Source organism: Martes martes (assembly GCF_963455335.1).
Source record: "Martes martes genome assembly, chromosome: 8".
NCBI classification, from domain to species: domain Eukaryota; kingdom Metazoa; phylum Chordata; class Mammalia; order Carnivora; family Mustelidae; genus Martes; species Martes martes.
In genome coordinates, this window is record NC_137895.1 from 27,450,122 (window position 1) to 27,475,177 (window position 25,056).

Genomic DNA, 25,056 nt, shown 5'->3' on the forward strand with positions numbered 1-25,056 from the left:
CACAGAGCCCGATGTGGGGCTCTATCCCAGGACCCTGGGATCATGACCTGAGCCAAAGGCAGAGGCTTTAACCCACTGAGCCACCCAGGAACCCCTCTTTATTTATAAATTTATTTTAAAGATTTATTTTATTTTATTTATTTGAGAGAGAGAGAGCATGAGAGGGGAGAGGTCAGAGGGAGAAGCAGACTCCCTCCTGAGCAGGGAGCCCGATGTGGGACCCAGGACTCCAGGATCATGACCCGAAGTGAAGGCAGTTGCTTGACCAACTGAGCCACCCAGGAGCCTGATACATGGAGTATTTAGAAGTATGTTGTTTACTTCCCAGATATTTGGAGCTTTTCTAGATAGTTGTTACTAACTTTTAATTTAATTCCATTGTGAACAGAGAACATGCTCTGTAAAATTTGGACTTTTAAAACTGTCTTGGGGCACCTGGGTGGCTCAGTGGGTTAAGCCTCTGCCTTCGGCTCAGGTCATGATCTCAGGGTCCTGAGATCAAGCCCCGCATCAGTCTCTGCTCAGCGGGGAGTCTGCTTCCCCCCTCTCTCTGCCTGCCTCTCTGCCTACTTGTGATCTCTGACTGTCAAATAAATAAATAAAATCTTTAAAAAAAAAAGTCTTATTTATTGCCCAGTGTATGGTTTACCTTGGTTAATTTTCCATGTGTACATAGGTTTATTCTCTGTTGGTAAGTGCTCTATCTATAAGTTTTAGTTAGTCAAGGTGGTTGATAGTGTTTTAAGAAATAGGTTTTTTTTGGTGTTTGTTTGAATATGGTTGATACACAGTGTTACTTTAGTTTCAGCTGTACAACAAAGTGATTCAAGACCTCTATATTTTCTGCTATGCTCACCACAATGGTAGCTACCATCTGTCACCAGACAACTCTGTTACAATACGATTGAGTAGGTTTCTTATTCTATACTTTTTGTTCTCTTGATATATTCATTCCCGATAATGTTTAACCTTCTATATCCTTGCCTTCCCCCGACCTCTGGTTGTTTTGCCAATTCTGAGAAAAAGGTGTTGTTTCCAACTATGATTGAAGATTTATTTATTACTTCCTTTAGTGCCCTTTTTAAAATTAGTTTATGTGACAATGAAAGACTTTATTTCTGTTTTTCCTTCTTTGAGTCACATAATCTTACGATTTTATAATAATTATTTATGGGAAAGTTAAGTAGCATAGAGATATATATCAAGTCCTAATTTTAGGGTTGCTTGATAGGAATTGTAACTATAAGAAAAAGATAATGACCTTTCTATTTAGACCTTTAAAAATCAGTGAGGTACAGTATCCTATGAATGCACTTTTCAAGCCACTTTTAGAAAGTAAAAGTAAATTTCTGGGACTAAAAGTTGAAAAATTTCAAAATTTAAATATAATTCTGGTATTATATAAATACCCAACTTCAAATATATGGCTAGTACATCTTTTAACAACCTCTCTTTAACATATTATTAAATTTATACTGATTATAAAGTACATCAGAAATAGTATGCATTCAAGAAATGTAACTTTGCATTTGGTTTTATTTTCACTTTAAAAATGGTTGATCTTTAATATGTGGGGGTTTTTTTGGTGCATAATTTCATTTTATCAAACAGTAGAAGTTTTTAACTTTCTTAAAGCTGTATCTTCATTTCTTTATTCTTGTAGCTTATTCATTTAGGTGTAGAAAACTTACATTTAAGGCACAAATGATAACAAGTCTCTTGTATAATCTGCTAGGGTCTAGAATTAAATCTTTTGTCTTTCTTTCTGTTTGAAGTGAAATATTTCTTTTTTTACTTTATTTTTTCCTACATTAATCATATTTTAAAGTTTAATATCTAGAAAATACATAACGTGTTTTATGTTTTCAAGGTAAGCGGCAAAGTGCTCTGTATACATGGGGGTTAACACAATGAATAAATTCTTTAAGGTACATGGAAAACCTTTTCTGGCTGTTGTAGACTTGAGGGTCAGATATATGTACAGTTTTGGGGGACATCCATTGCAATAGATGAGACTGGATTTGACTTAAAGAAAATCATCTTTATCTGTCAAAGGATCAGATCAGATTTAAGGTGTTTTCAGTTGTGTTGTTTTATGACATTAAATTATTATTTTTACTTCTGAGCTACACAAGAAAGTTTTAAAACTCAATTAATTAAAAATAGTAATTATTAATTTTTAATGCTAAATTAGGAATTATAAATTATGCATTAATTAAAAAATTTGTTTCTTAAATATTTAGAGTATCCAGTACGAAGTTGGATCTTCAGAAAAAATCTGAAGCTCTTGAAAATATTAAACAAACGCTTACCAAGCAAGAGGAAGAAAAAAAAATCCTTAAACAAGAAATTGAAAACTTAAGTCAGGATACAAAGATGCAGCACAAGGAATTAAATAACAAAATTCAAACAGCAGCAGCAGAACTACAAAAAGTGAAGATGGAGAAAGAAACTCTAATGGCAGAGCTTTCTGCAACAAAAGAGAATCTATCAAAAGTTTCTGATTCTTTGAAGAATTCCAAAAGTGAATTTGAAAAGGAAAATCAGAAAGGAAAAGCTGCTATATTAGATTTGGTTAGTTGTTTATGTTTACTTAGGTAGAAGTAATTTTTATCTAAAATGTACTGGTTTTTCTGCTTAACCCACTGTTGACTTTTTATCCTACATTTAAATGATTTCAAATAATTCTTATGAGAAAAGGAATTGGGATTTCTTAACCTGAGAAAAAGATATTGGTGTTTTTGTGTAAAATTTCCAGAGGCCCAGGAAACTTTTAGTTGAATATACAGTTTTGGTCTATTGTTGGTATGATGTTGGGTTTGGGAGAGAGTGCTGCCTGTTTGTCCTCAGAGACATTTTCATAGAGAATGTAGCTGCTGGTTCAAGCATTATTCTCTTGCCTGAAAAAACAGAAAAAAAATCAGAGGATCTTGATGACTTTTAATCTGGTATTATAAACTTTCCAAGTTGTTCTAAATGTTCTTAATGTTCTAAAACTCTAGATAATGTCATATCTTAGAGTTACCATAAAACATATTTAAACTATATGAAATAAAAGTCACACAGTTTCAGGAAATGCTAAATGGGGAATGTATTCGCAGAAATATTTTAACCCGTAGGATGCCTGGGTGGCTTAGTTGGTTAAGCATCTGATTCCTGATTTTGGCTCAGGTCATGATCTCAAGGTCCTGGAATCAAGCCCTATGTCCGGCTCAGTGTGGAGTCTGCTTGAGTTTCTCTCCCTCTGCCCTTTCCCCTGCTCATGCTTACTCTTTCTCTCTCTCTCATATAAATAAATAAATCTGCCAAAAAAAAAAAAAAAAGAAAGAAATATTTTAACCCAGAATAACAGAGTAACAGCATGTTACATGTTACAGCATGTAACAATATGAAGGTCAGTGAAAATGTCCAGTAGCACAAAAAATATATATTAGCATGTTACTTTTATGTTCCTTTCTGTTTGGAGAAAACATCTCCTATCTGTATATCTTCCCTCTTAAGTTGTGATTATTCTTTATTTATATGAATTTAAATATATTTATATATGGCATATAAAAATATATATGTAATATAAATCATATATATATAAATATGTGATTATTCTTTATTGTTTTAATACATTCTTTTACAAAAATTTCCTTTTTTCCATTTTCTTGACGATTGTCATTCTGCTTTTACGAGCTTTTTTAAAAAAGTAACTCCACGCCCAACATGGGGCTCAAACTCAGGACCCTGAGATCAGGAGTCGCAGGCTCTGCCAGCTGAACCAGCCAGGCACCTATTCTGTTATTCTACTTTTAAAATGGCATGACAAGTTAATTAATTGTAATTAATTGTGTGACCTAAAAATGTGATTTCCAAAGTGTTCACCTGCTGGTTGATCATAGAAGCTTTTAACCTTTTCCATCTGTCTACCTTTATTGCTCTAATATTTGGCTGTTTTATAACTCAAATGGATGATTCTATCCCATGCTAACCCATCAATGATTCTAGTGTATTTCTGTGGATCTTACTAAGCATATAAATCAAACTTCTTAAACTTACTACAGATATCTTCTGTATAATGTAGTTCTGATATTTTTTAGGAAAAAACTTGCAAAGAATTAAAGCATCAGCTTCAAGTACAGATGGAGAACGCACTTAAGGAACAGAGTGAACTGAAAAAGTCACTCGAAAAAGAGAAGCAGGTAAGATTTTTTTTTCTGTAATGTAAAATATGTGAAGAATAATAAGGTCTGTATTTTCAAAATTTCACACCAATACTTAAGTCGAAGGAGGTTTATGTCTCTGAAATGTAATGGATCACAAAAAAGTAGTTTAAAATTGTCATTTATGTTCTACCTGCTGCTAAAAAGATTTAAGCTAGTTTATAATAAAAGACCCAAAATAAAGGATTACAATTAATAAAGTTCATTGAGCTAACTTACTATAGAGTTATAACTAGATAATTTAGATTAAGGAACATTATTATGCTTAAGAAAAATACCTTGACAGGCTTTCCATAGAATAATATTTTAACAGCTCTTTATTTCATGGACATTTATATTTAATGGTATGTTAACATTGTATAACAACAGATTTTCTGTGGTTAATGCTTTTATTGCTCTCCATCTAAAATAAAAGCAAATGAGTAAATAAATGGGTATAATATATAGTTGTTATTCTCTGAAGAGCTACCTCTAGCAGTCCAGGCATGTAGTTTTTCTGTAGAGATCTGATTTGATAAAGCAGCAAAATCTAGTCCTGAGAAGTTCTAAATGTGATTGTAGTCTGGTTGTTGCTTGAAAGGAGACCACTTGTGTTTTAGATGCCAGTCATTAAGTGACAAAATTATGGTGGCTTAGTGCTCAAGCTCTGAATCCATTGTCCAGATTTATATCCTGACTGTGCTATTTGCTAGGTATGCTGTCTTGTCTTGTTTTAGGCAGATTACTTAATCTCTCCATGCTCCCATTTCCTCAGCAGTAAAATGGGGCTAATAAGAGAATCTATGCTGTAGGATTATGTTAGGAGAAAATTGGGTTAATATATTTCAAAGTGCTTGGAACCATAATAACAGAATAAAATAAATGCTCAGATGTTAGCTATCACTTTATCATTGGTTATCATATTATAATCATCATCATTGTTACACTGCCTAACTCCTATTTTGCATAAAAGTTGGAGATAAGCTGATATGAGTTGATATGTAGTGATATGTAGTGGTGAAACTTTTCAGAAGTAACTTTGAATATGGTCAAATGCTCAAGTTAGGTTCATAATGAAATATGCATAAAACATGAAAACATGACTTTGGCTGGAAGGACGAGAGATCATTGTAGTTCACATTGGCCACAGAAGAACCTCAGTGTGACTTCTATATTTTGAACAGAAATATATCCTAGTAGATTAAAAAAAACATGGTAGTAGCACAACATACCCCAGATCTCTAAATGAGGAAACTATTGCATGGGATAGTTTAATGTCATCAGACAGATCCTAAACATATTTGCCAAAAATGATTTTAGTTTTATCAGAGTATATATGGAGCTATTCTTTCTGATTAACCATGGCCAATGGGCCAAGTTAGCATTTTGAGACTATTCTTGAAAGACAGTAGATGTTCCAGCAGTCCAAAGATTGATATTAATATTCCTATTTTCTGTGATACAAAATAATACTAGTCTAGCTCATTTACAAGCTTTATCCAAACACATACTTATGAGATAGAGAGGAAGGTAAGATTAAACAAATATTAAAGATTAATTCAGCATGTTATCTAATAGTGAGTAGCATCAGTTATGAACTCTGTTTGATGGCAGGGACTTTTGTTTTCATTTTTATTATTTATTTATTTATTTATTTATTTTTGTTTACTACTTATCACCTGTGGCCATCAGATTTAGTACTTTCTACCTAGAGTTGTGCCTGGCATGTAGAAGGTACCCAGTAAATGTGTCTTGCTTGAATGATGAATGCTTAACAGATTTTATTTTCTTTTAGACTTCTCATCAGTTGAAAGTGGAACTCAATTCAATGCAGGGACAAGTTGTACAGGCCCAGAATACTTTAAAACAAAAGGAAAAAGAAGAACAGCAACTTCAGGGGAACATAAATGAGCTAAAGCAATTGACTGAACAGAAGAAAAAACAAATTGATGCACTCCAAGGAGAAGTTAAAATTGCTATTTCACAGAAGGTAGTAATATGGTATTTGTTTACTTTTTACGGGAAGAAAATCTTTGCAGTTAAGATAATGTGATAACACAGATGAGTTGCAACAAACAAAAATTTATATGCTCAGAATTCTTCTAAGTAATTTTTCTAAGTATTTTAATTATGTAATTAAATATATAAGTCTGGATTTCCATTCACTAACCATGTTTTTAGATAATCTTTACTTAAAATTAATCATCTGATAGACATAAAATTACCTTTTTATACAATAATATAATTAACACTTAATGTTATGGGAATAATTTATACATTTCTAGGGCATTAGAAAATTTTAAAGGATTTTAAAAATAAATGATCCATATTAAGGGAAGATAACAAAAAACACAAAATGGTATGTATTAAAAAAATTCAGGAGTGTAGGTTTCATATAGTTATAATTGTTTGATATTCTAAGTTACATCTTAATGGCTTTCATTTCTAAATGATCCTAATTTATTATTAAGCATCTATTTTTTATTCTTAAATATATTTTAGTACTTGTCTGTACAGGTTGACAAATGGATTGTACTTAATATTTGAACAAAAAGAACTTTCACTACTTTTGCATGTCATTTGGTCAACAGAGAAGAGAGAAGTGAAATCTTTTTTTTTTTAAAGATTTACTTATTTACTGGAGAGAGAGAGAGTGTGTGTGTGTGTGTGTGTGTGTGTGTGTGCAAGAGTGGGGTGGGGTGGGGGTGTTCGGGAGAGGGGCAGAAGGAAAGAATCTTAAGCAGACTCCCCACTGAGCGTGGAGCCTGCTGTGGACTCCATCACATCACCCTGTTTCACAACACTGAGAGCATGACCTGAGCCAGAATTAAGAGTCAGGTGCTTAACTGATCGAGCCACCCAGATGTCCTGAGAAGTGAAATCTCTTTTATGTAGAACAATCAAAATATGTCATTAAGAGTTAGTTATCATATTACTAGAGAAAAAAATTTAACCTTGCAAATAGGTATTTTATGTTGACCACTGTATAACTATAACTGTGTCACTTTACAAAAGAGTAATTTTCTAATAACTCAAGAGTAGACAAATTTGCATTTTTGGTGTTATATATAATCATAAGGCAGGATGTAATTATCACAAAACATATTTTGTTGTATGCTTTGATATCTTGAGGTAATTATTTTCCCCAAAATTTATTGTCCTCATATCCAGGTATTCCCCAGATCTTCCTTTTTATAGCATAATAGTTTCATAAATTAAAAAAAAATAAAGCCCAACTATTTTAGCATATTTTCTTCTTAATTATTAGTTACAGTAGGATTTATTTTAGATTTATGATTAATGTATATTGACCATGCTTTGCATGAATTTATTAGACACCTTAAGAATTATGAGATCTTTAAAAAAAAGAATTATGAGATCTTAAAAGAATTATGAGAGTTTAAAGGAAATGTTTTTATTGGTAGTTGTCTTAGTTTGGATTGCTATAACAAAAATACCATAGACTTGGTGGCTTAAACAGTAACTGTTTATTTCTCACAGTTCTGTAGGCTGGGAAGTCCATTAAAGACAAAAAAATAAATAAAAAATAAAGACACTGGCATATTCGGTGTCTGGTAAGGATCCATTTCCTGGCTTATAGACAGATGCTTTCTTCTTTCTTTTTTTTTTAAAATATAACTTCTTTTTTTAAAAAGATTTTATTTATATATTTATTTGACACAGAGAGAAAGATCACAAGTAGGCAGAGAGGTAGGCAGAGAGAGAGGGGGAAGCAGGCTTCCCTGCTGAGCAGAGAGCCCGATGTGGGGGTCGATCCCAGGACCCTGAGATTATGACCTGAGCTAAAGGCAGAGGCTTAACCCACTGAGCCACCCAGGCGCCCCTAGACAGATGCTTTTTTGCTGTATCTTCATATGGCTGAGAGAGAGATTACATCTCTTATGTTTCTTCTTCTATGGATACTAATCCCTAATTATTAATTCATGAGGGCTGTACCCCCATGACCTAATGGCTTCCTAAAGGTCCCACCTCTAAATACCATCACATTGTGGATTTAGGCTTCAACATGGACTTTTGAGGGGGGCACAAACATTCAGAAATGGCTGTACTTAATTTATGTTAGTATATGGATGCTAAAATAAGGAGCACACTTTTTAAAATTGGGAAGGATAGCATTTTGGGGAATGTTGGTGGATAACCAGTTGCTATAAATTACATTTTTAAAAAAATATTTTATTTATTAGAGAGAGCGAGAGCCAGAGAGAGAACCTGAGTGGCGGGGAGGGGCAGAGGCAGAAGCACACTCTCCACTAAGTAGGGAGCCTGATTCAGGGCTTGATCCCAGGACCTTGGGATAATAACCTCAGCCAAAGGCAGACGCTTAACCGACTAAGCCTCCCAGATACTATGTAAATTAGATTTTGAATTTAGAGTAAGTAGAGAATCATTGAAAGGCAAGTATAATTTGGTTTTGTTGAGGAGCACTGTAACATGGAAAGCAGGATAAATTTTGGAGGTAGGCAGATCTGAATTTAAATTTCATGTGATACAAATTAGGTTTATGGTCATGGGGGAATCATCTTTCTGAGCTAAATAAAATGGAGTTGTAGAGTTGTTGTAAAGATTGAGAAAATAGATTTAAAATATGCAGTACTGTGCTCAGTGCAATATAGAAGCAAAATACTTGTTGGCTATTATATGGAAGTATAGCAAACTATGATCTAAGTTTGTTGATGTGCATGGTCAACTCTTCAGTGATGGTCTGTGACAGTCACTGGCCCACAATGAAACAGGAAAAACAAACATAATGTTTAAATGGATATAGATACATATGTGTATGCACTTATATAACACACACACACATATTTTGGATATATATGATTGTTTGGGAGCCGCTGATCAAGAATCCTGCAAGTAGGATCTTGCAAGTAAGTCAATGGCCCCTGTACCAACTTTATTTGAAATCTATTGTGGGAATACAGAATGAAAAGGATAGGGCCCCCAACTCTCAAGGAGCTTATAATTTAATGAGGATGTAGGTATATAAAGAAGAAAAATAATGTATAAGGGAGAATGAAATAACTTAAACAGAAATATGAAATAATAGAACTTAATGGAAATTTTGACTGGCTTTCTAGGGAGTTAGCATTTTAATCGGGCTTTTGGAGATGATTATAATTTTGAAAGTTTAAAAAAGTAAATTAGACATTTCAGGGAGCTAAAACAATATTAGCAATGTTTCCAAGACTTAGAAAATATTGTTATAGAACATTAGCTGTTGGAGTGCATGGTAAATGGAGAAGTGAGGGGAGGGAGAAGGCAACAGAACTGGATGCAGTCAGATTACAGTAGATATTGTATCATTGTTTCCACTTTAAAATTTTAATATTGGAGTATTAAAGATTTTTAAGAAGGGAAGAATGTGGTCAGACCCATTTTAGAGCAAAAACTGGTCAGTTTGTGAAGGGTGAATTGTAAATGACTGACCCTCCTGTATTCTCCTTTGGACATTTGGGTTTACTTCTATTAAAGCAATTATCAAACTGTTGCATTGATCCTTTTTTTTTTTAATTCCCCACTAATATATTTGAGTTCCTCAAAGTTGGAGAACTGTGTCTTTTGACAAATAAGCCAGCCAATAATTGTTATAAACGAATGAATCAATCAGTCCATCAGAGTAAAGATAATGAAGGCCCAAATATGAACCCAAAGGCCTTTATGGTCATTATTGAGACTTTGCAGAGGGCTTAGTTGAGAGCCATGAAGGTGATTAAAGAGAAAGAAAACTAGATTTTGGGGGGAAAATGTTAAAGCAAAGAAGTAGTATTCTATAAAAGGAAATATGTAAGACCAGTATAGTCTTCAAGGTTAAAAAAGATGTCCAGGAATTCTTCATCATGAAGAATCTAAACTAGAGGAAATGAAAAGGAGGTGACATGGGATGTTATGAGATAACATATAGGGAGGTCAAACCCCATTTCCTCCATAGGTATTAGCACGACCTCCTGTCAGTCTGCCTCCTGGCTCTCTTGAATGCATCCCCTTTTCTCATTTCCTAGGGCCACGGTCTTAGTCCAGGCTATTTTATTCTCCTATCCAGGCTATTACAATAGCTTATTAATAGTCATCCCAGGCTTTTCCACCTCCAATCTGTTTGTCATTCATTCATTTAAGAAGTATTACTAGACACCTGTTCTATGCCGTGGCACAATTTTGGATGTTGGAGATATAGCCAAGAACAGACAAGGAACCTGTTCTCGTGGAGCTTACACTTTCTTGGGGAAGAAATTAAACAGGGTGATGTGAAAGCCAGTGATAGGAAAGAGTCCTACTAAAGGCTGGGTGATCAAAGAAACCTCTCTGAAGAGATTTGAGTTGATACATGAAAGTCAAGAGCTATCTGTACAAAGGTCCAAGGAGACAACTAGTACGAAGACCGTAAACTAGAGAGCTAGCTTGGTATTTTCCAAAAACAGAAGACCAACATAGATTAAGTATAGAGGGAGAGAAGAAGAAGAAGAATGTGAAATGAGCTCAGAGAAGTAGACAGGGCCAAAGCATATAATGCAAATATATAGATTATAAGACAGTAGAGAATGATATACTTTGTTCTAAGGATAGAATCGGTTGGGGAATTTTGAGCAGAGACTGGTGCAGTCTGATTATGGGGAGATAAAGGAGCAAGCAGAGAAGGCAATGAAAGACTGTTGGCAGTAGTACATGGTGATAGCATGAAGTAAAGTTTTAGGAGTAGATGGTTGGGAATATATTTTGGAAGCTGAGTCATCGGGGCTTGCTGATAAATTAGATGATGAGAGACGATGGAAAGAGGAATCAAGAATAATTCTATGTTTGTGGCTTGTGCAGGTGGATAGATGATCATATTTATGGGGGGAAAGTAGCAGCTTTTTGATGAGCAGTGTCAGGAATCCAGAGTTCTGCTTGAGATAGATGTCTTTCAGTCATTGAAGTAGAGATGTCAGGGAAGTACTTGATCATAACCTGAACCCAGAGTTCAGGCAGAGAGGTTGGGGTTAGAGACATAGTTCAGGAGTCAACTGTAAATAAATGATATTTAAAGCCATTAGTGTAGTTGAGATCTTCTAGAAAGAGACTGTTTATAGAATAAAAGGAGGACAGGACAGAATCCTGGGGTCCTAGAATATTGAAAGATCAAACAAAAGAAGAGGAGCTAGTGAAAGATTTAAAGAAGGAATGACCAATGAGATAGGTGGAGAACCTAAAATACGAGGTGCCCTGGAAACCAGGTTGAAAAATGTTTCTAGGAGGGAACATATCAGCTATTTCAAGTACTTCTGGGAGGTTAAGTAAGATGTGCACAAGGACATGAATGTTGGGTTTTGGAGCAAGGGGTCATTGGGCATTTCAACAGAAGTTGCATTAAAGTTGTGTATTTATTTTAAAAGCCAAGTGCTTATTTTCATACTGTACACACATATATCTTAATTATGTCAAAATTTGTACATATCTCCTGAATCTTCTTAAAGACTAAAGACAAGTTTAGAGTTTGGAGGAGTCAGACCTTTGCAAAGATTTCCTTTTTCTGCCTTGCTGTTAATAAAGATGACCTTTAGAAATTTCCCAAGTTATTCTGGAATTTCAAGGAGTAGATATGATGTACTTTAATACAATGAGGACTTTTTTGTTTCTTTCATGTAGAAATTTCCATTAGTTCAACCTTAAATTATGTCTTCTAAAGCATCTAGCACTGCATTTTCCGTCAGAATGTGGCTGTTACTCTCAGTCTCCTGAGATATTGATACTTCCCAGTGAAATGCTTTTTTTCTGTACTTAATGCTTTTTTATTTTTTGGTTTTTAAATTGAGACTTGCTGGATTTTGTATTTTGTACGTCTTTAAGTTTGTAACTATAAGATAAGTGAGTTACTCTTTATTAAAGAAGAATTTTCAGGCATAAATACTACTAAACTTGTTCTCGGGAATCTTCTTAGTTGTGTAGATTTCATTTTATATTTGCAACTGGTTTTCTATATGCAACTGTTCTAAATGACTATTGTATGTTTCAGACAGAGCTTGAGAGTAAACTACAGCAACAGTCAACACAAGCAGCCCGGGAACTTGCAGCAGAGAAAGAGAAAATGTCATTGTTACAAAATACCTATGAAAAAAGTCAGGAAAATCTAAAACAGCTTCAGTCTGATTTCTATGGGAAGGAATCTGAGCTTCTTGCCACCAGGCAAGATCTTAAGGTATAGTAAAATATATTACAAAAATGGAGTAAGTTGTTTATAGACATTCATTAAATGACTGATTGAGTCCAGATGGCAAGGGAATGTTAGTATTTATGGAATATCATGATTGTTTTCTATTAAATTATTATTTTTGGAGTCACATGCTTTTTAAAAATTAAATTGTTTTATGTTATTACAACATATATATGTAAATATAGGCAATTTAAAAATAACATCTGTAACAGTAAAATAATTTGGAAATATGTTAACTGCTATATTTTAAGCTTATCTAAAGACTTTGCTGTCTTTACGTAAAAAGGTAATTTTTAAGAAGGACTGCTGTTTGATGGTCGGTGAGGATGTGGAGAAAGGTGAACCCTCTTACACTGTTGGTGGGAATGCAAGTGGTGCAGCCACTCTGGAAAACAGTATGGAGGTTCCTCAAAAAGTTGAAAATAGAGCTACCCCATGACCCAGCAATTGCACTACTGAGTATTTACCCCAAAGATACAAATGTGATTTGAAGGGGCACCTGCACCCCAGCGTGTATAGCAGCAATGCCCACAATAGCCGAACTATGGAAAGAGCCCAGATGTCCATCAACAGATGAATGGATAAAGAAGATGTGGTATATATATACAATGGAATACTACTCAGCCATCAGAAAATGAAATCTTGACATTTATAATACCGTGGATGGAACTAGAGGGTATTATGCTAAGTGAAATAAGCCAAACAGGGAGAGCCAGTTACCTATGATCTCACTGATATATGGAATTGAAGAAACAAAACAGTCATAGGGGAAGAGAGGAAAAAATAAAATAAGATGAAACCAGAGTGGGAGACATACCATAAGAGACTTAATCATAGGAAACAAACCGAGGGTTGCTGAAGGGGAGGAGGTTGGAGGGATGGGGTAACTGGATGATGGACATCAAGAAGGGCATGTGATTTAATGAGCACTAGATATCATATAAGACTGATGAATCACAGACCTGTACCTCTGCAACCAATAGTATATTATATGCTAATTAATTTAATTTAAAAAATATAAAAAAAATAAAAAGGACTCAATTAGAAAAATCTAAGGATATACCAATAGTATATTATATGTTAATTTAATTTAAAAAATATAAAAAAAATAAAAAGGACTTTATTAGGAAAATCTAAGGATTTTTGAAAATGCAAGCAATTTTACTGTTGGTTATCAGGCAATATTGACTTTAGCTTTATATATTGGTCAACTTCCCAAGACTACCAGAATGTCTAATGATTAAAATTAGGAGATTTTAGCTCAAAGTAAACTTAATAACCTAAACATATATGGAAACCTTGTTCTTGACAGTACTATTTGATTAAAGTATCGTGTTTATTAAAATGAAGGATGTGGGAAAAGGATAATTTTTATGTAGCATTAAGGTACGAGTTCTCCAAGGTAAATGGAACATCTCCCAGATGATCCAGCTAGTTGTCTTTCTCTTTCTTTCTCTTTTTGTCATGGTGAAATACTATGCTTTTTCTTTTTTTCCTGTTTAGTTTTTTTGTTTAATTTAAAGTACATTATTGAAAAACGTTGACAATCACAGGATATTTATATATAATATGTATAAATATAGTATGTCTATATGTTACCATATGCTGTTATAGGGAAGGCTTTAAGAAGGAGGCAAAATTTGAACAGGTTCTCAAGGTTATGTAGTATTTGAATATATAGAGTCCTAAGAAAGGTTATTTAACTCTGGCACATTTGAGAAAAGGTGCTGCAGTGGAAATGAGCAGAGCCAGGAGGCTAGCATGCTGTTGTGGGTTTGGAGGTTGAGTTAAAAAAGATTGGGATCAAATCATGAAGTATCTTAGATGCCTAGCAAGGATGATTGGACTTTATATTTGGGAGGGGGGTGGAAATGCAGAGTACAAGCAAAGGAATAAAATGAAGAAAATAGTATTTTGGACAACTTAACCTGAAAGAGGTTTATAGTCAGCTTGGATTGGTTCTGGGTAAATTAGGTAGGGAGATTAATTAAGAGGCTATCTCCCTTTCTCCATAAATTCCATTAATCAAGGTGTTAATTGATTAGACTGGGCTTAAAATTCAAGAGGATGGAGCAGAAAAGATGAATGAGGGAGACTGGGTGAAACCAGAGGGCTGAATACAGACAGGCCACAAGGGAACTGAAGGAACCAGTGGTAATTAATGATTTGACAAAGAAATAGGAAACTTGGGTCAAAGAATTTTCCTAGTGCTGAGTTGTTACAAGAAAAAAATACCATCTGATGTTTAGAAAGTCTTAACTTGCTGTACTCTCTAAGTAGCTTTATATTATTGGTATTTTTTTTCTTTGTAACATTATTGAAAGTCAGGGAAGGTCTGTGGAAGAGTTTGGACTTTATCCTAAAGGCAGTAGGGACCACAGAAAAGCTATGCTTGGATCTGTAGGTTAGGCCAGTGACTGGTGGAGGATAAGGAATGCATTGTGGAGCAGCAGGGCTGAGTGTGGGGTGTGGGGAGTGGAGAGGATACTTGGCAAAGTCCAGGTACATATGATGGTGGCCTGGGCAGTAACAGTATGGATGAGAATGTGGATGAATTAGGAGGATGTTCAGCTGATCAAGGAGATGAAGCTTAAGGATTGATTGCGTAAGTCCTATAGAAATCACTTTTTTTTGCCCCCCCAGGCAGATAATATTATTTACCCAAAAGCATGACATGGTGACAGGACTTAGCTCTCTTAGGTCAATATTCTTTAACTAAACTAACAGCTGTTTTTCTTATGCTTGAAAATTACGTCAGCTACTAATAATTTTATATGTTGAAAGAAAAATTCAAATGTTTGGACAAGAAGAGAAAGGCATAGGGATAAGGCTGCTGAGTTTTTCAACTGTTATGAGGCATGGATAGATCCTCTATTCCAAAGCATCATTTTGCAGATGAGACTGAGGTCTGGTGTGGTTTGTGACAGTCCTAGAGCTGCCCAATAACAGACCCAGGATTAAATATCAGTTCTTCTGATTCATAGCCCTTTACTCTTTTATCATTATTTCACTAGGATTTTTAAATATAAAATAGAATATTGCTTAATTCTATTATTCGTGCTTTCCCAAAGTATTTGAATTACTTAGGAAGTTTAAAAAAAAAATTCCTAGAGAACTTCAAATGATACTTATGGACCAGAATAAGAGATGGTTATTAGCCATTATTTATTTATTTATTATTATTTTTTTGCTTCAAGAATGTTATATGATCTTACTGCATAGAAGTGAGAAGGGAGAGGTTGAGAACTTTGTAACATGACACCTATCTGAGTCAAGGCTGCCATCTGTGGGTTGATTGTGTACTTCAAGACACCAGTAGAATGGAAGACAGGCTGCCTGATCTATGCCTTTAGCCCCATCTGCTGGATTGTTTGTGAAATACTTACGTTTGTTGACTGGATATTTCAAATTAATTGGCTATGCTGTGTGCTAGTCTTTACTGTTGAAGGAAGGTAGAAGGGGAATTTAATTTAAATTTTGTATCCCAAGTGAAGCAAAAATTATAGGGTAATAAGTTTAGAATTAAATATAAACTTTTAGGGGCGCCTGGGTGGCTCAGTGGGTTAAAGCCTCTGCCTTCGGCTCAGGTCATGATCTCAGGGTCCTGGGATCGAGCCCCGCGTCGGGCTCTTTGCTCAGCAGGGAGCCTGCTTCCTCTTCTCTCTCTGCCTGCCTCTCTGCCTACTTGTGATCTCTGTCTGTCAAATAAATAAATAAAATCTTTAAAAAAATATATAAACTTTTAGCCTATACCATTCCTTATGTCATTTAATCAGGGATCAAGAAGAAGTAATAAAATTTTAAGTTTTATTTTGAAAGCAGAAAGGAAAAATTGTTGGGCAGACAAGAACAGTAGCTGCCACAGAACACTGCAGAAATTCCTTTTCAGCTACACTACTGTAATGTGAGTGTGGTATTCAGAGTGAAGGTTGGTAGTTGATCTAGTCAGGGATTTGTGGGAGTAGGTGGCTTAATGATAGGCCCACAAAACCATTCAGTGGGAGGAGGAGTTCCCTAAGGGAAGAGATGCTGAACAGATGAAAATAACGTGGCCTTCAACAAGAAAGATAAATGCATGGCAGTATTATCACTGAATGGCAGAGATGAATATTCAGAGACAAGACAGAGCAACATGTCTCAGCATCTTCTGAAAAGAATAGTGAAAATTTTGAGCTTGATTTTAAACATTTAGTCACTGGGTTTTTGGGAATTTAAAATTTTATTGGATGTTATTTATACCATGGGCACTTTGGAATTCTTTTGGGTAGAGATTGTTAACTACAGGCTCTAGCGAGCCTCGGTATTCTTTAGTGTTAGATCAGGACCTCTGTTAGCTGACAATTGCTATAAACTGTATGGGCTAGGCTTTGTCAAATTTTGTTATTTTTACTTGAAATCCCTTTGTGATGCTTATGCCAGTTCCCACATGTACCATGGAGCCTTCTGTAAACACATTCTAGGGGGAGTTCATTGTTTTCCTGTTCATTTGATACATGGCAAATGCTCTCCTAGCACTTACAGCTTCCATTTTACATACTGGTTCTGCTTTTCAGGATACAGAGTCAACTTCTTTAAGTTAAGCACTATCTTTTACCTCCCTGTCTAGGAGTACACTCAATTAATGGTTAGCTGCTTGGTTAGTGAAGGACCCATGACTTTAAGATTTTTGAAAAAGGAGCCTTAGAGTTTTTAGTGTTCACTAGAAGCCATTGGAAATTGAAATTTCATTTATATCTGAAAGACTTCTGAACTGGATTTATTTGTAAGGAATAAACTTTCTCTTTCAGGAAGCTTGAGAACTCCTTAAATAAGGTCTTCATTTTAAAATTTTTCATCCATTTTTTTTTTCATTGAATGCTTACTATAGCTGAGCCTTGACCGCAGGGATCTTTGCTAGATTATATCTTCTGCCTCCTGTTCAAAGGAACTGTATCTCCAGAATAAGAAAGATGAACTTCTTCCAGATGGTGGGAGAGCATCTTAGAATTCCTTTTCTTCTCTGCTGATATTTTGTAGTTGCAACTGAGAGTGTCAAGATTCCTGCCATTTTCCATTACCTACCTGTTGCCATATCTACCCCCAAATGAAACCTAATAGGTCAAAAAGTTTTCCCTTTTCACTAGTTTTGTCTTCACAAAACATTTGGGCTTTAGAACAGTCAGTAACTATGGGCAGTGTTGACCAACAACACTACTACTACCACGTAGATGGGAAGTTAAGAGGCTGGGCTAATATCCTTGTCAGAAATAGAGCCCCAGATGTCTGGTAGAGTTTATTCTTTTGATTCACTTGGTCAGGTTAGCAGATGTGAAATACAGTTTTTTTCACTCCATGACAAAAACCCTTTCTGTTTACTAAAATTTCAGCATGTCACGGGACATCGTAGGTCCTGTAAGACATGTATATGTAATGTAGCATTTAACTACATCTCTTTTTAAATATCTTTTTTTCATGTCTCCCCGTATCTTCTAATTATATATATATATACACACACACACATAAATATAAATACACATAAACATATATATATACATACACATACATACATACATATATTCTGAATGTGTTTAATACGATCCCTTCTTGTATAATATTCCTTAATACCACTTAGCAGTAATACTTATAGACGATTTCTAAAGGTTTTGGAATTGCTTCAGTTTTATTAAATATTTTACACTAAACTGTTCTCCATAGGCAGGAGAGTTAAGAGAGTTGTCTAGTGTTCTTTCTTTTTTACCTGATGTTACTGAAAGGCATAACAAGCTATCTTTTTATAGTATATTGCTTTCTACTGTGCTTATGCTAACTGTTGTTTCTGTTGAAATTTGCTAAAATCAAAAAAAGACATATAATAATTTGGGGAAATTGTTTTTATAAGTCTGTAGAAGAGAAGCTTTCTCTAGCACAGGAGGACTTGATTTCAAACAGAAATCAAATTGGAAACCAAAATAAGTTGATTCAAGAACTCAAAACTGCCAAGGCTACATTGGAGCAGGAATCAGCAAAGAAAGAACAGCAGTTGAAGGAGCAGTGTAAAACACTACAAGATGTCCAGAAAGAAAAGGTATTTCATTTTCTGACTAAATCTAGAATCTGAGAGGTACCATGGCTTTAGAAATCATCTAGTCAAATCTCTTACCTGATACAGGCATCACCTTTATCTTCAGCAGCTCTCCTTAGATGGACTTCTGGTTTCTGATACAATACTTGTGATAATTGGATTTTTGATGCTATGAAGTACTCTTAATAGCTCCTTTATCATTTCTACTCATTTTTCTTTTTGCTCTTTTTAGTTTTACAAATCTTTTTGATACCAGAGACCTCTGGTTATTTAAAAACAGGTGTTATAGCTCCACAACTATCTCATATAACACTTTCTAGTGTGTGAATGAGAGAAAAAGGTCTAGAAGTAATTCTTAGCTTATAATTCTTAGAATTCAGAGCCAGGTCTTTCTAAGGGAAGTTAGAGTATATTTTACATAAATGGTGCTAAATTATAGAGTTGAAAGCCTTCTATTATGTGACCAATACATTTAAAAGTCAGTTAAAGTACTATATGAAAGAGAAATTTGGATTCTAGGAAGCATTTTATTTCTGGCTTCATAGTTGAAATCACATTATTTCTATCAGCTGATAGGATATCATTCTGAAGTTTACAATTCCAGAAGTTCATTGGTATATCTTAATTGTGCAATTCTTGAAAGTCTCTTTAATTTAAAAAATTGGGGGATGTTTTTGTTGGGGTGGGAGTTTGAAGCTGACATTATATTCATGATTTGTGCCCGAAGTTTAGAAAATTTTGAGACAACTATAGCATATAGGCCTTTAGTTGCAAGGGCTTTGGATCAGTCAGACTTTGTTACAGTTTTGACTGCACCACTAATAGCTTATTTAACTTCTCTGAACCTTTGTTCCTTTATTATCAAATGAGGATTAAAAAGAGCTATTTATTATAAATATCAAATTAGATAATATGTAATATCACTACCTAGGTGCCTTAAATAAAGATATTTCTGGTAATAATAGTAACAATAACAGCATTAAAGAATGGTAGTTTTGGCTAAATTTTATAGTGTTCTTACTTTGGCCAGACACTTCATTTTATGGTATTAACATTAACTAATGCTTATAAAGATCTTACTGTTGTTCACATTGTATAAATAATGACACAGAGGCAAGTGAAGGTAAGTAGTTTGCTCAAGTTAACTTAGGTAGAAAGGGGCAGAGACAGTGTCATAAATAGTTGTAGTTATTTTATTATATTGATTTTCAGTTAAGTATTTTAAAATTACTTTTTAATAAATTATTTTTCTACAGTCACTGAAAGAGAAAGAACTAGTAAATGAAAAATCTAAATTGGCAGAGATAGAGGAAATTAAGTGTAGACAGGAAAAAGAAATTGTTAAGTTGAGTGAAGAACTCAAGTCCCACAAGCAAGAAAGCATAAAGGTATGTTAAAATAATAATTGTTCTTCCCTCTGTACTGTATTATTGTCATGTAAATTAAAAAATACATATATTATTGAAAACCTGCTATGTGCCAGACGTGTTGTTTCGTCATTTTGACAAATGCTCTCACTGTTGTGTTGAATAGTATCTATATACATATATTGAAACTATGTTACTTATGTTTTCAGCTTACTGAATAAAGCAAAGTAACTCTAAAAGTTTAGATTTGTTGAGATGATAATCAAGAGAGCTATTGATTTAGGGGTACCTGGATGGCTTAGTTGGTTAAGTGTCCTACTCTTGATTTCAGCTCAGGTCTTGATCTCAGGGTTGTGAATTCAAGCCCTCTGTTGGGCTCCACACTGGGTTGTAGAGCCTAATTAAATAAATAAATTTTTTTAAAAGTAGGGGGGGGCACCTGGGTGGCTCAGTTGGTTAAGCTTCCCACTCTTGGTGTCAGCTTAGGTCTTGATCTCAGGGTCACGTGTTTGGGCCCCGCCTTGGGTTCTATGATGGGCATGGAGCCTACTTCAAAAAATAAAAAAGAAGAGCTATTGATTTAGAAAATGATGTCTAGGGGTGCCTGGGTGGCTCAGTGGGTTAAAGCCTCTGCCTTCGGCCCGGGTCATGATCCCAGGGTCCTGGGATTGAGCCCCACATCGGGCTCTCTGCCCAGCAGGGAGCCTGCTTCCCTTCCTCTCTCTCTGCCTGCCTCTTTGCCTACTTGTGATCTCTGTCTGTCAAATAAATAGAAAATCTTAAAAAAAAAAAAAAGAAAATGATGTTTATAGATAGTAAGCTAAAAAATAGAGTCTAAAACTAAGATTTTTATGGGATTGTGTTTTTTCAATTGTTTTTCTCTCCTAAAATTTTTAATAATCTGTTCTGAACATTTTTCCTGTCATAGGAATAATAGGGTATCAGTTGAAAAAACCAATTGTCTATAATTTGCTTTATAAAAAATTATTAAATTTCTTAGAGAAAGGTTAAATTCTCTCTTAAGTGCTCTCACTACCTTTTATGTCTACCAATATACTTACCATTTTGGTTTATAATTAATTATCTCTTTATATCATTATATTCTTATATACTATGACTTCCGTAAAGCAGGTAATGTATATAATTCATCTCTATATGTCTTCTTAAAAACTAACACAGTGTGTGATGCCTAAGCGGTGACCAATGAATGCTGGCTAAGTGAAGAAAGGGAAAATAGGGGATAGGAGTTTTTCCATAATTGAATCAAAATATGCATGTAAAGTTATTACTTGAATCTAAATGGTTATTGAGCAGGAAGGAAATAATCTTTCATCTTTTAAACCAATTGTTTCAAATAGTGAACTTTAAGGATCTCCTAAGAGGAGAGGTTAGAACTCATATTGTATGTATTGTTATGATAACTTGTCTAAATTTCAGGTATATTTGGAAACATTTACCATAAAGGATGATTTATTTTTGGCCTTTTTCAATAGGAGGTAACAAATCTCAAGGATGCCAAGCAGCTTTTGATTCAGCAGAAATTAGAGCTTCAAGGGAAAGTAGATTCCTTGAAGGCAACCCTTGAGCAGGAGAAGAGAAACCAGCAAATTCTAAAAGAACAGGTGAAAAAGGAAGAAGAGGAACTGAAGAAAGAATTTACTGAGAAGGAAGCTAAACTGGTCAGTAGTTTTATGGTGGGGAGTGTGTTTTGAGATTGATTTTGTAAGTCAATCCAATAACAGAGGATTTTTCTACTTAGAAATTAGGATTTAAATGCTCTTAACCTAGCATTTTAATTTTTGATTGAGAAAAGAGATCTGATTTGTTTAAAGAGCCGGCATGTATTTGGAAATATTTTAGTCTGTAATTATATTTTGGTTTATATAAATAAAAATTCAATAAAACGTAATTCAAAAAAATGAAAACCTTTCAGTGCCAGAAAAACAAACACATCCACAATTGTGTAGGTTGAGGTAAATGGCATGGATTGCTAATGATGTTAAACTCATTTGTTTAGTCCAAGTGAACGTTGAGTTGATAAGGGAGAACGGAAACTTCAGTTTGGAATTTTGATGACCAAAGTCTACTTTTCCTTCCCTAAATTGTGCATGCCAAAATGGGAAGCATCTGGCTTTCCTCTATTGAATTAAGTCCAGATATCCCCACATAACTTGAATGCTGAATGTTTTAGTTGAAGGTTTGCAATTTCAAGTTCACACAGTGATCTGAAGGGTTTGTATTTTTTTTGTTTGTTTTTTTGTTTTTGTTTTTGTTTTGTTTGGTTTGGTTTTTGGCAAGTTGATAGACAAAAAGATGCATGTGGAATTTGAGATGGATAATGCCAGCTTTGCGTCCAGGGCCCTTTGCTATCCTTAACTATGTGTTCTTCCTCTGCGCTAGTGAGAAAAGGAAAATATCTCAAATTGCTTTATGTTCATTGGTGTTATAAGAAGCTTGCTGACCATCATTTCAGCATAATGGCCTTGAGCCAGTTCAGATTACACAGATGTTTTTGGAATTAGTTTTATTAGTGTAAAATGAAATACATTCTCCTGCCTTCTTTCCTGAAGAAGTAATATTATTTATGTTGCCAATATTTTAAATTCAATAGCTAATTAAATTTATTTTGCATTACTTTTGTAATAGGTTTTTTTCTCACTCTTCTTCCTTTTTCAGCATTCTGAAATAAAAGAAAAAGAAATAGGAATGAAGAAGCATGAAGAAAATGAAGCTAAACTTACCATGCAGATTACAGCATTAAATGAAAACTTAGGCACTGTAAAGAAGGAGTGGCAGTCCAGTCAACGGAGAGTCAGTGAGCTCGAGAAACAGACGGACGACTTACGGGGTGAAATTGCAGTGTTAGAAGCCACAGTTCAGAATAATCAAGATGAAAGGAGAGCACTACTAGAAAGGTGATTGATGTCTAGTCAAATTAGTTTATTTCCATTCTAAGTGACAGAAAGATGGTCTTTTTCCACATTTTAAAAAATACAAGTCTTGAGAAAAATGCATGGGTCCTGTAGGTATTTATGTAGCCATTTAAAAACTAACCCTTAAAGCAATCAGATAGTTGAAATTCATGTATTATATTTGAAGTTACTAAAGTAGTTTATTATGTATGTTCTAGAAGGATCTTTATCATTAAAAAAATTTAATGATCTCTTTGCAATCTATTCTAGATGCCTTAAAGGAGAAGGTGAAATAGAAAAGCTTCAAACCAAAGTCCTAGAATTGCAGAGAAAGCTGGATAATACCACTGCAGCAGTGCAGGAGCTGGGCAGAGAAAATCAGTCCCTTCAAGTAAGTCATCTGGTAACGTGAGGCTGTTTTTCAGTCTAGAATTAACTCTTAGGGAAAAGCACATTTTCAGTCTTTAAAAGAAATGTCCGATATTTAGTAAATACTTTTGAATGGTTACTTTCTTTGTAGCGGTATTGTGTGTGTTATGGATAGTTAAATAAAAGGAATAAAGAATTTGTCTGAGAGAACCCTGGGATTAGTGAGAAAGCCTTGTCATGAATTGTCAGTACTGGGAAAATTCAGAAACATCAAGGAATAGTTGAGTCATTATTTGATAAAGAAGTGGTGGGCTTGGTGCCCAGAAAGGATTGATCATTAAGGTTAGAATGGATGGGAAATCACTAAGGATTAGAAATTACCAGTGCCTTTGAGGACTTACTTTATTTATTTTTTTTTGTCATTCAGACTTAAGAATTTAGCAACTTTTGACGATGGAAAATGGTCAAAGTATTTTGGATATTTAAAATTTTATCCCATGGTGCCTATAAGTCAAAATTTTATAAAACTTGGGCACCAAATTAGAAATTATGCATCATTCTTCAAAATGCTGAATGTTATATGTACAGGCACTTGTTTTTGTTTGTTTGTTTGTTTGTTTTAATAGATCAAACACACACAAGCATTAAATAGAAAATGGGCTGAAGACAACGAAGTACAAAACTGTATGGCCTGTGGGAAAGGCTTTTCAGTAACAGTGAGACGGGTAAATTATTTTATTCATATTGCTATGGTTCTGAATTTATTTCTCAGTATCAATTAATGTTTTAACCATCAGCATAATCTTGCATTTGACAGATTAAAAACATTTTCTATTTGTTGATTAACTTTACAGCTATATAGAATCATTAAATTTTATGCAGTATAGTTTCTGATCAGCATATGTGTTTCAATTCCGGTTTTAAATTTAGTCATTGCCTTTCTATTGAGTTACTCTCTGGAATAATCATTTTCTGAACCAGTGGGCCAGGATTAAACTCATATGTTTTAGTCATCATTGGGTTCTTTTAAAGAAAAAGCAGAGATTAAAAAAACTTTTTTTCTAAATAATACCATGTTATGTTTCAGGTTTATATTCTTATTGATGAAATTATGCCTAAAACACTTGGTAAATAGGAATGGTTTTCACCTGGTAGGATGAGATTCTTTATTATCACTTTTTAGATGCCTCTTAAAGTTCTTTTGAGAATTCCATGATAAATGCCATATAAAATGTTTAGCATAGTATCTGGTAAGGAGGAAACATTCAGATTAACTAAGGGATTAAATTGACATACTGAAATTGTATATTATTAAATAATATACTAATCACTTGAAAATTAATATATCTTCACAGTACAGTCTGCAGTAGTATTGTAGTTTCATAATGCTTTTGGTATAGTTTTTATGCTTGAAATTGTTTAATTTTTGTCATTTACAGCATCACTGCAGACAGTGTGGAAATATCTTCTGTGCTGAGTGTTCAGCCAAAAATGCCTTAACTCCTTCTTCCAAGAAGCCTGTTCGTGTCTGTGATGCATGTTTCAATGACTTGCAAGGATAATGGGTTATCACAATGTCAGAGTAGTATTACACTAACATTAGATTTTTAATAAATGCACTTAATAGAGGTCTTGGACTACTATTTGATTTGGACAGTGGTTGCAATATTAGACCAAATTAGAATTCATATATTTTGGAATGTTATCAATATCAAGTAAAACTCTTCTATTTTTGTGAGACTTGGGCTCATCTTTCATTACTTTTTTCCATTTAACCCCTGGAACAGCTTTCACGCCAAGTTTAGAATTAGCTAATGAAATGTAAATAAACTTTGGACAGAAAATAGCAATGTATTTTTTTAAATATAATTTCATTGTTCACAAGTGACATGAATACATTTCCATAGCTTACTTCTTTCTCCCAAATTTAGGATACAAAAATGTACATGGGTGA

At 34.2% G+C, this 25,056-nt stretch overlaps 1 protein-coding gene across 1 annotated transcript in view; it reads left to right on the forward strand.

Moving 5' to 3' along the window:
* Nucleotides 1-24,842, forward strand: part of EEA1 (early endosome antigen 1) — a 118,132-nt gene extending 93,290 nt beyond the window's left edge. Inside the window, exons 20-30 of the mRNA XM_080809928.1 lie at nt 2,244-2,574; nt 4,086-4,187; nt 5,983-6,177; nt 12,196-12,378; nt 18,272-18,457; nt 19,711-19,842; nt 21,315-21,500; nt 22,498-22,736; nt 23,004-23,124; nt 23,729-23,827; nt 24,542-24,842. Coding sequence (XP_080666054.1) covers nt 2,244-2,574; nt 4,086-4,187; nt 5,983-6,177; nt 12,196-12,378; nt 18,272-18,457; nt 19,711-19,842; nt 21,315-21,500; nt 22,498-22,736; nt 23,004-23,124; nt 23,729-23,827; nt 24,542-24,664 — 1,897 coding nt within the window. The 3' untranslated portion in view covers nt 24,665-24,842. The remainder of the gene's footprint in view (nt 1-2,243; nt 2,575-4,085; nt 4,188-5,982; nt 6,178-12,195; nt 12,379-18,271; nt 18,458-19,710; nt 19,843-21,314; nt 21,501-22,497; nt 22,737-23,003; nt 23,125-23,728; nt 23,828-24,541) is intronic.
* Nucleotides 24,843-25,056: the final 214 nt, after the last annotated feature.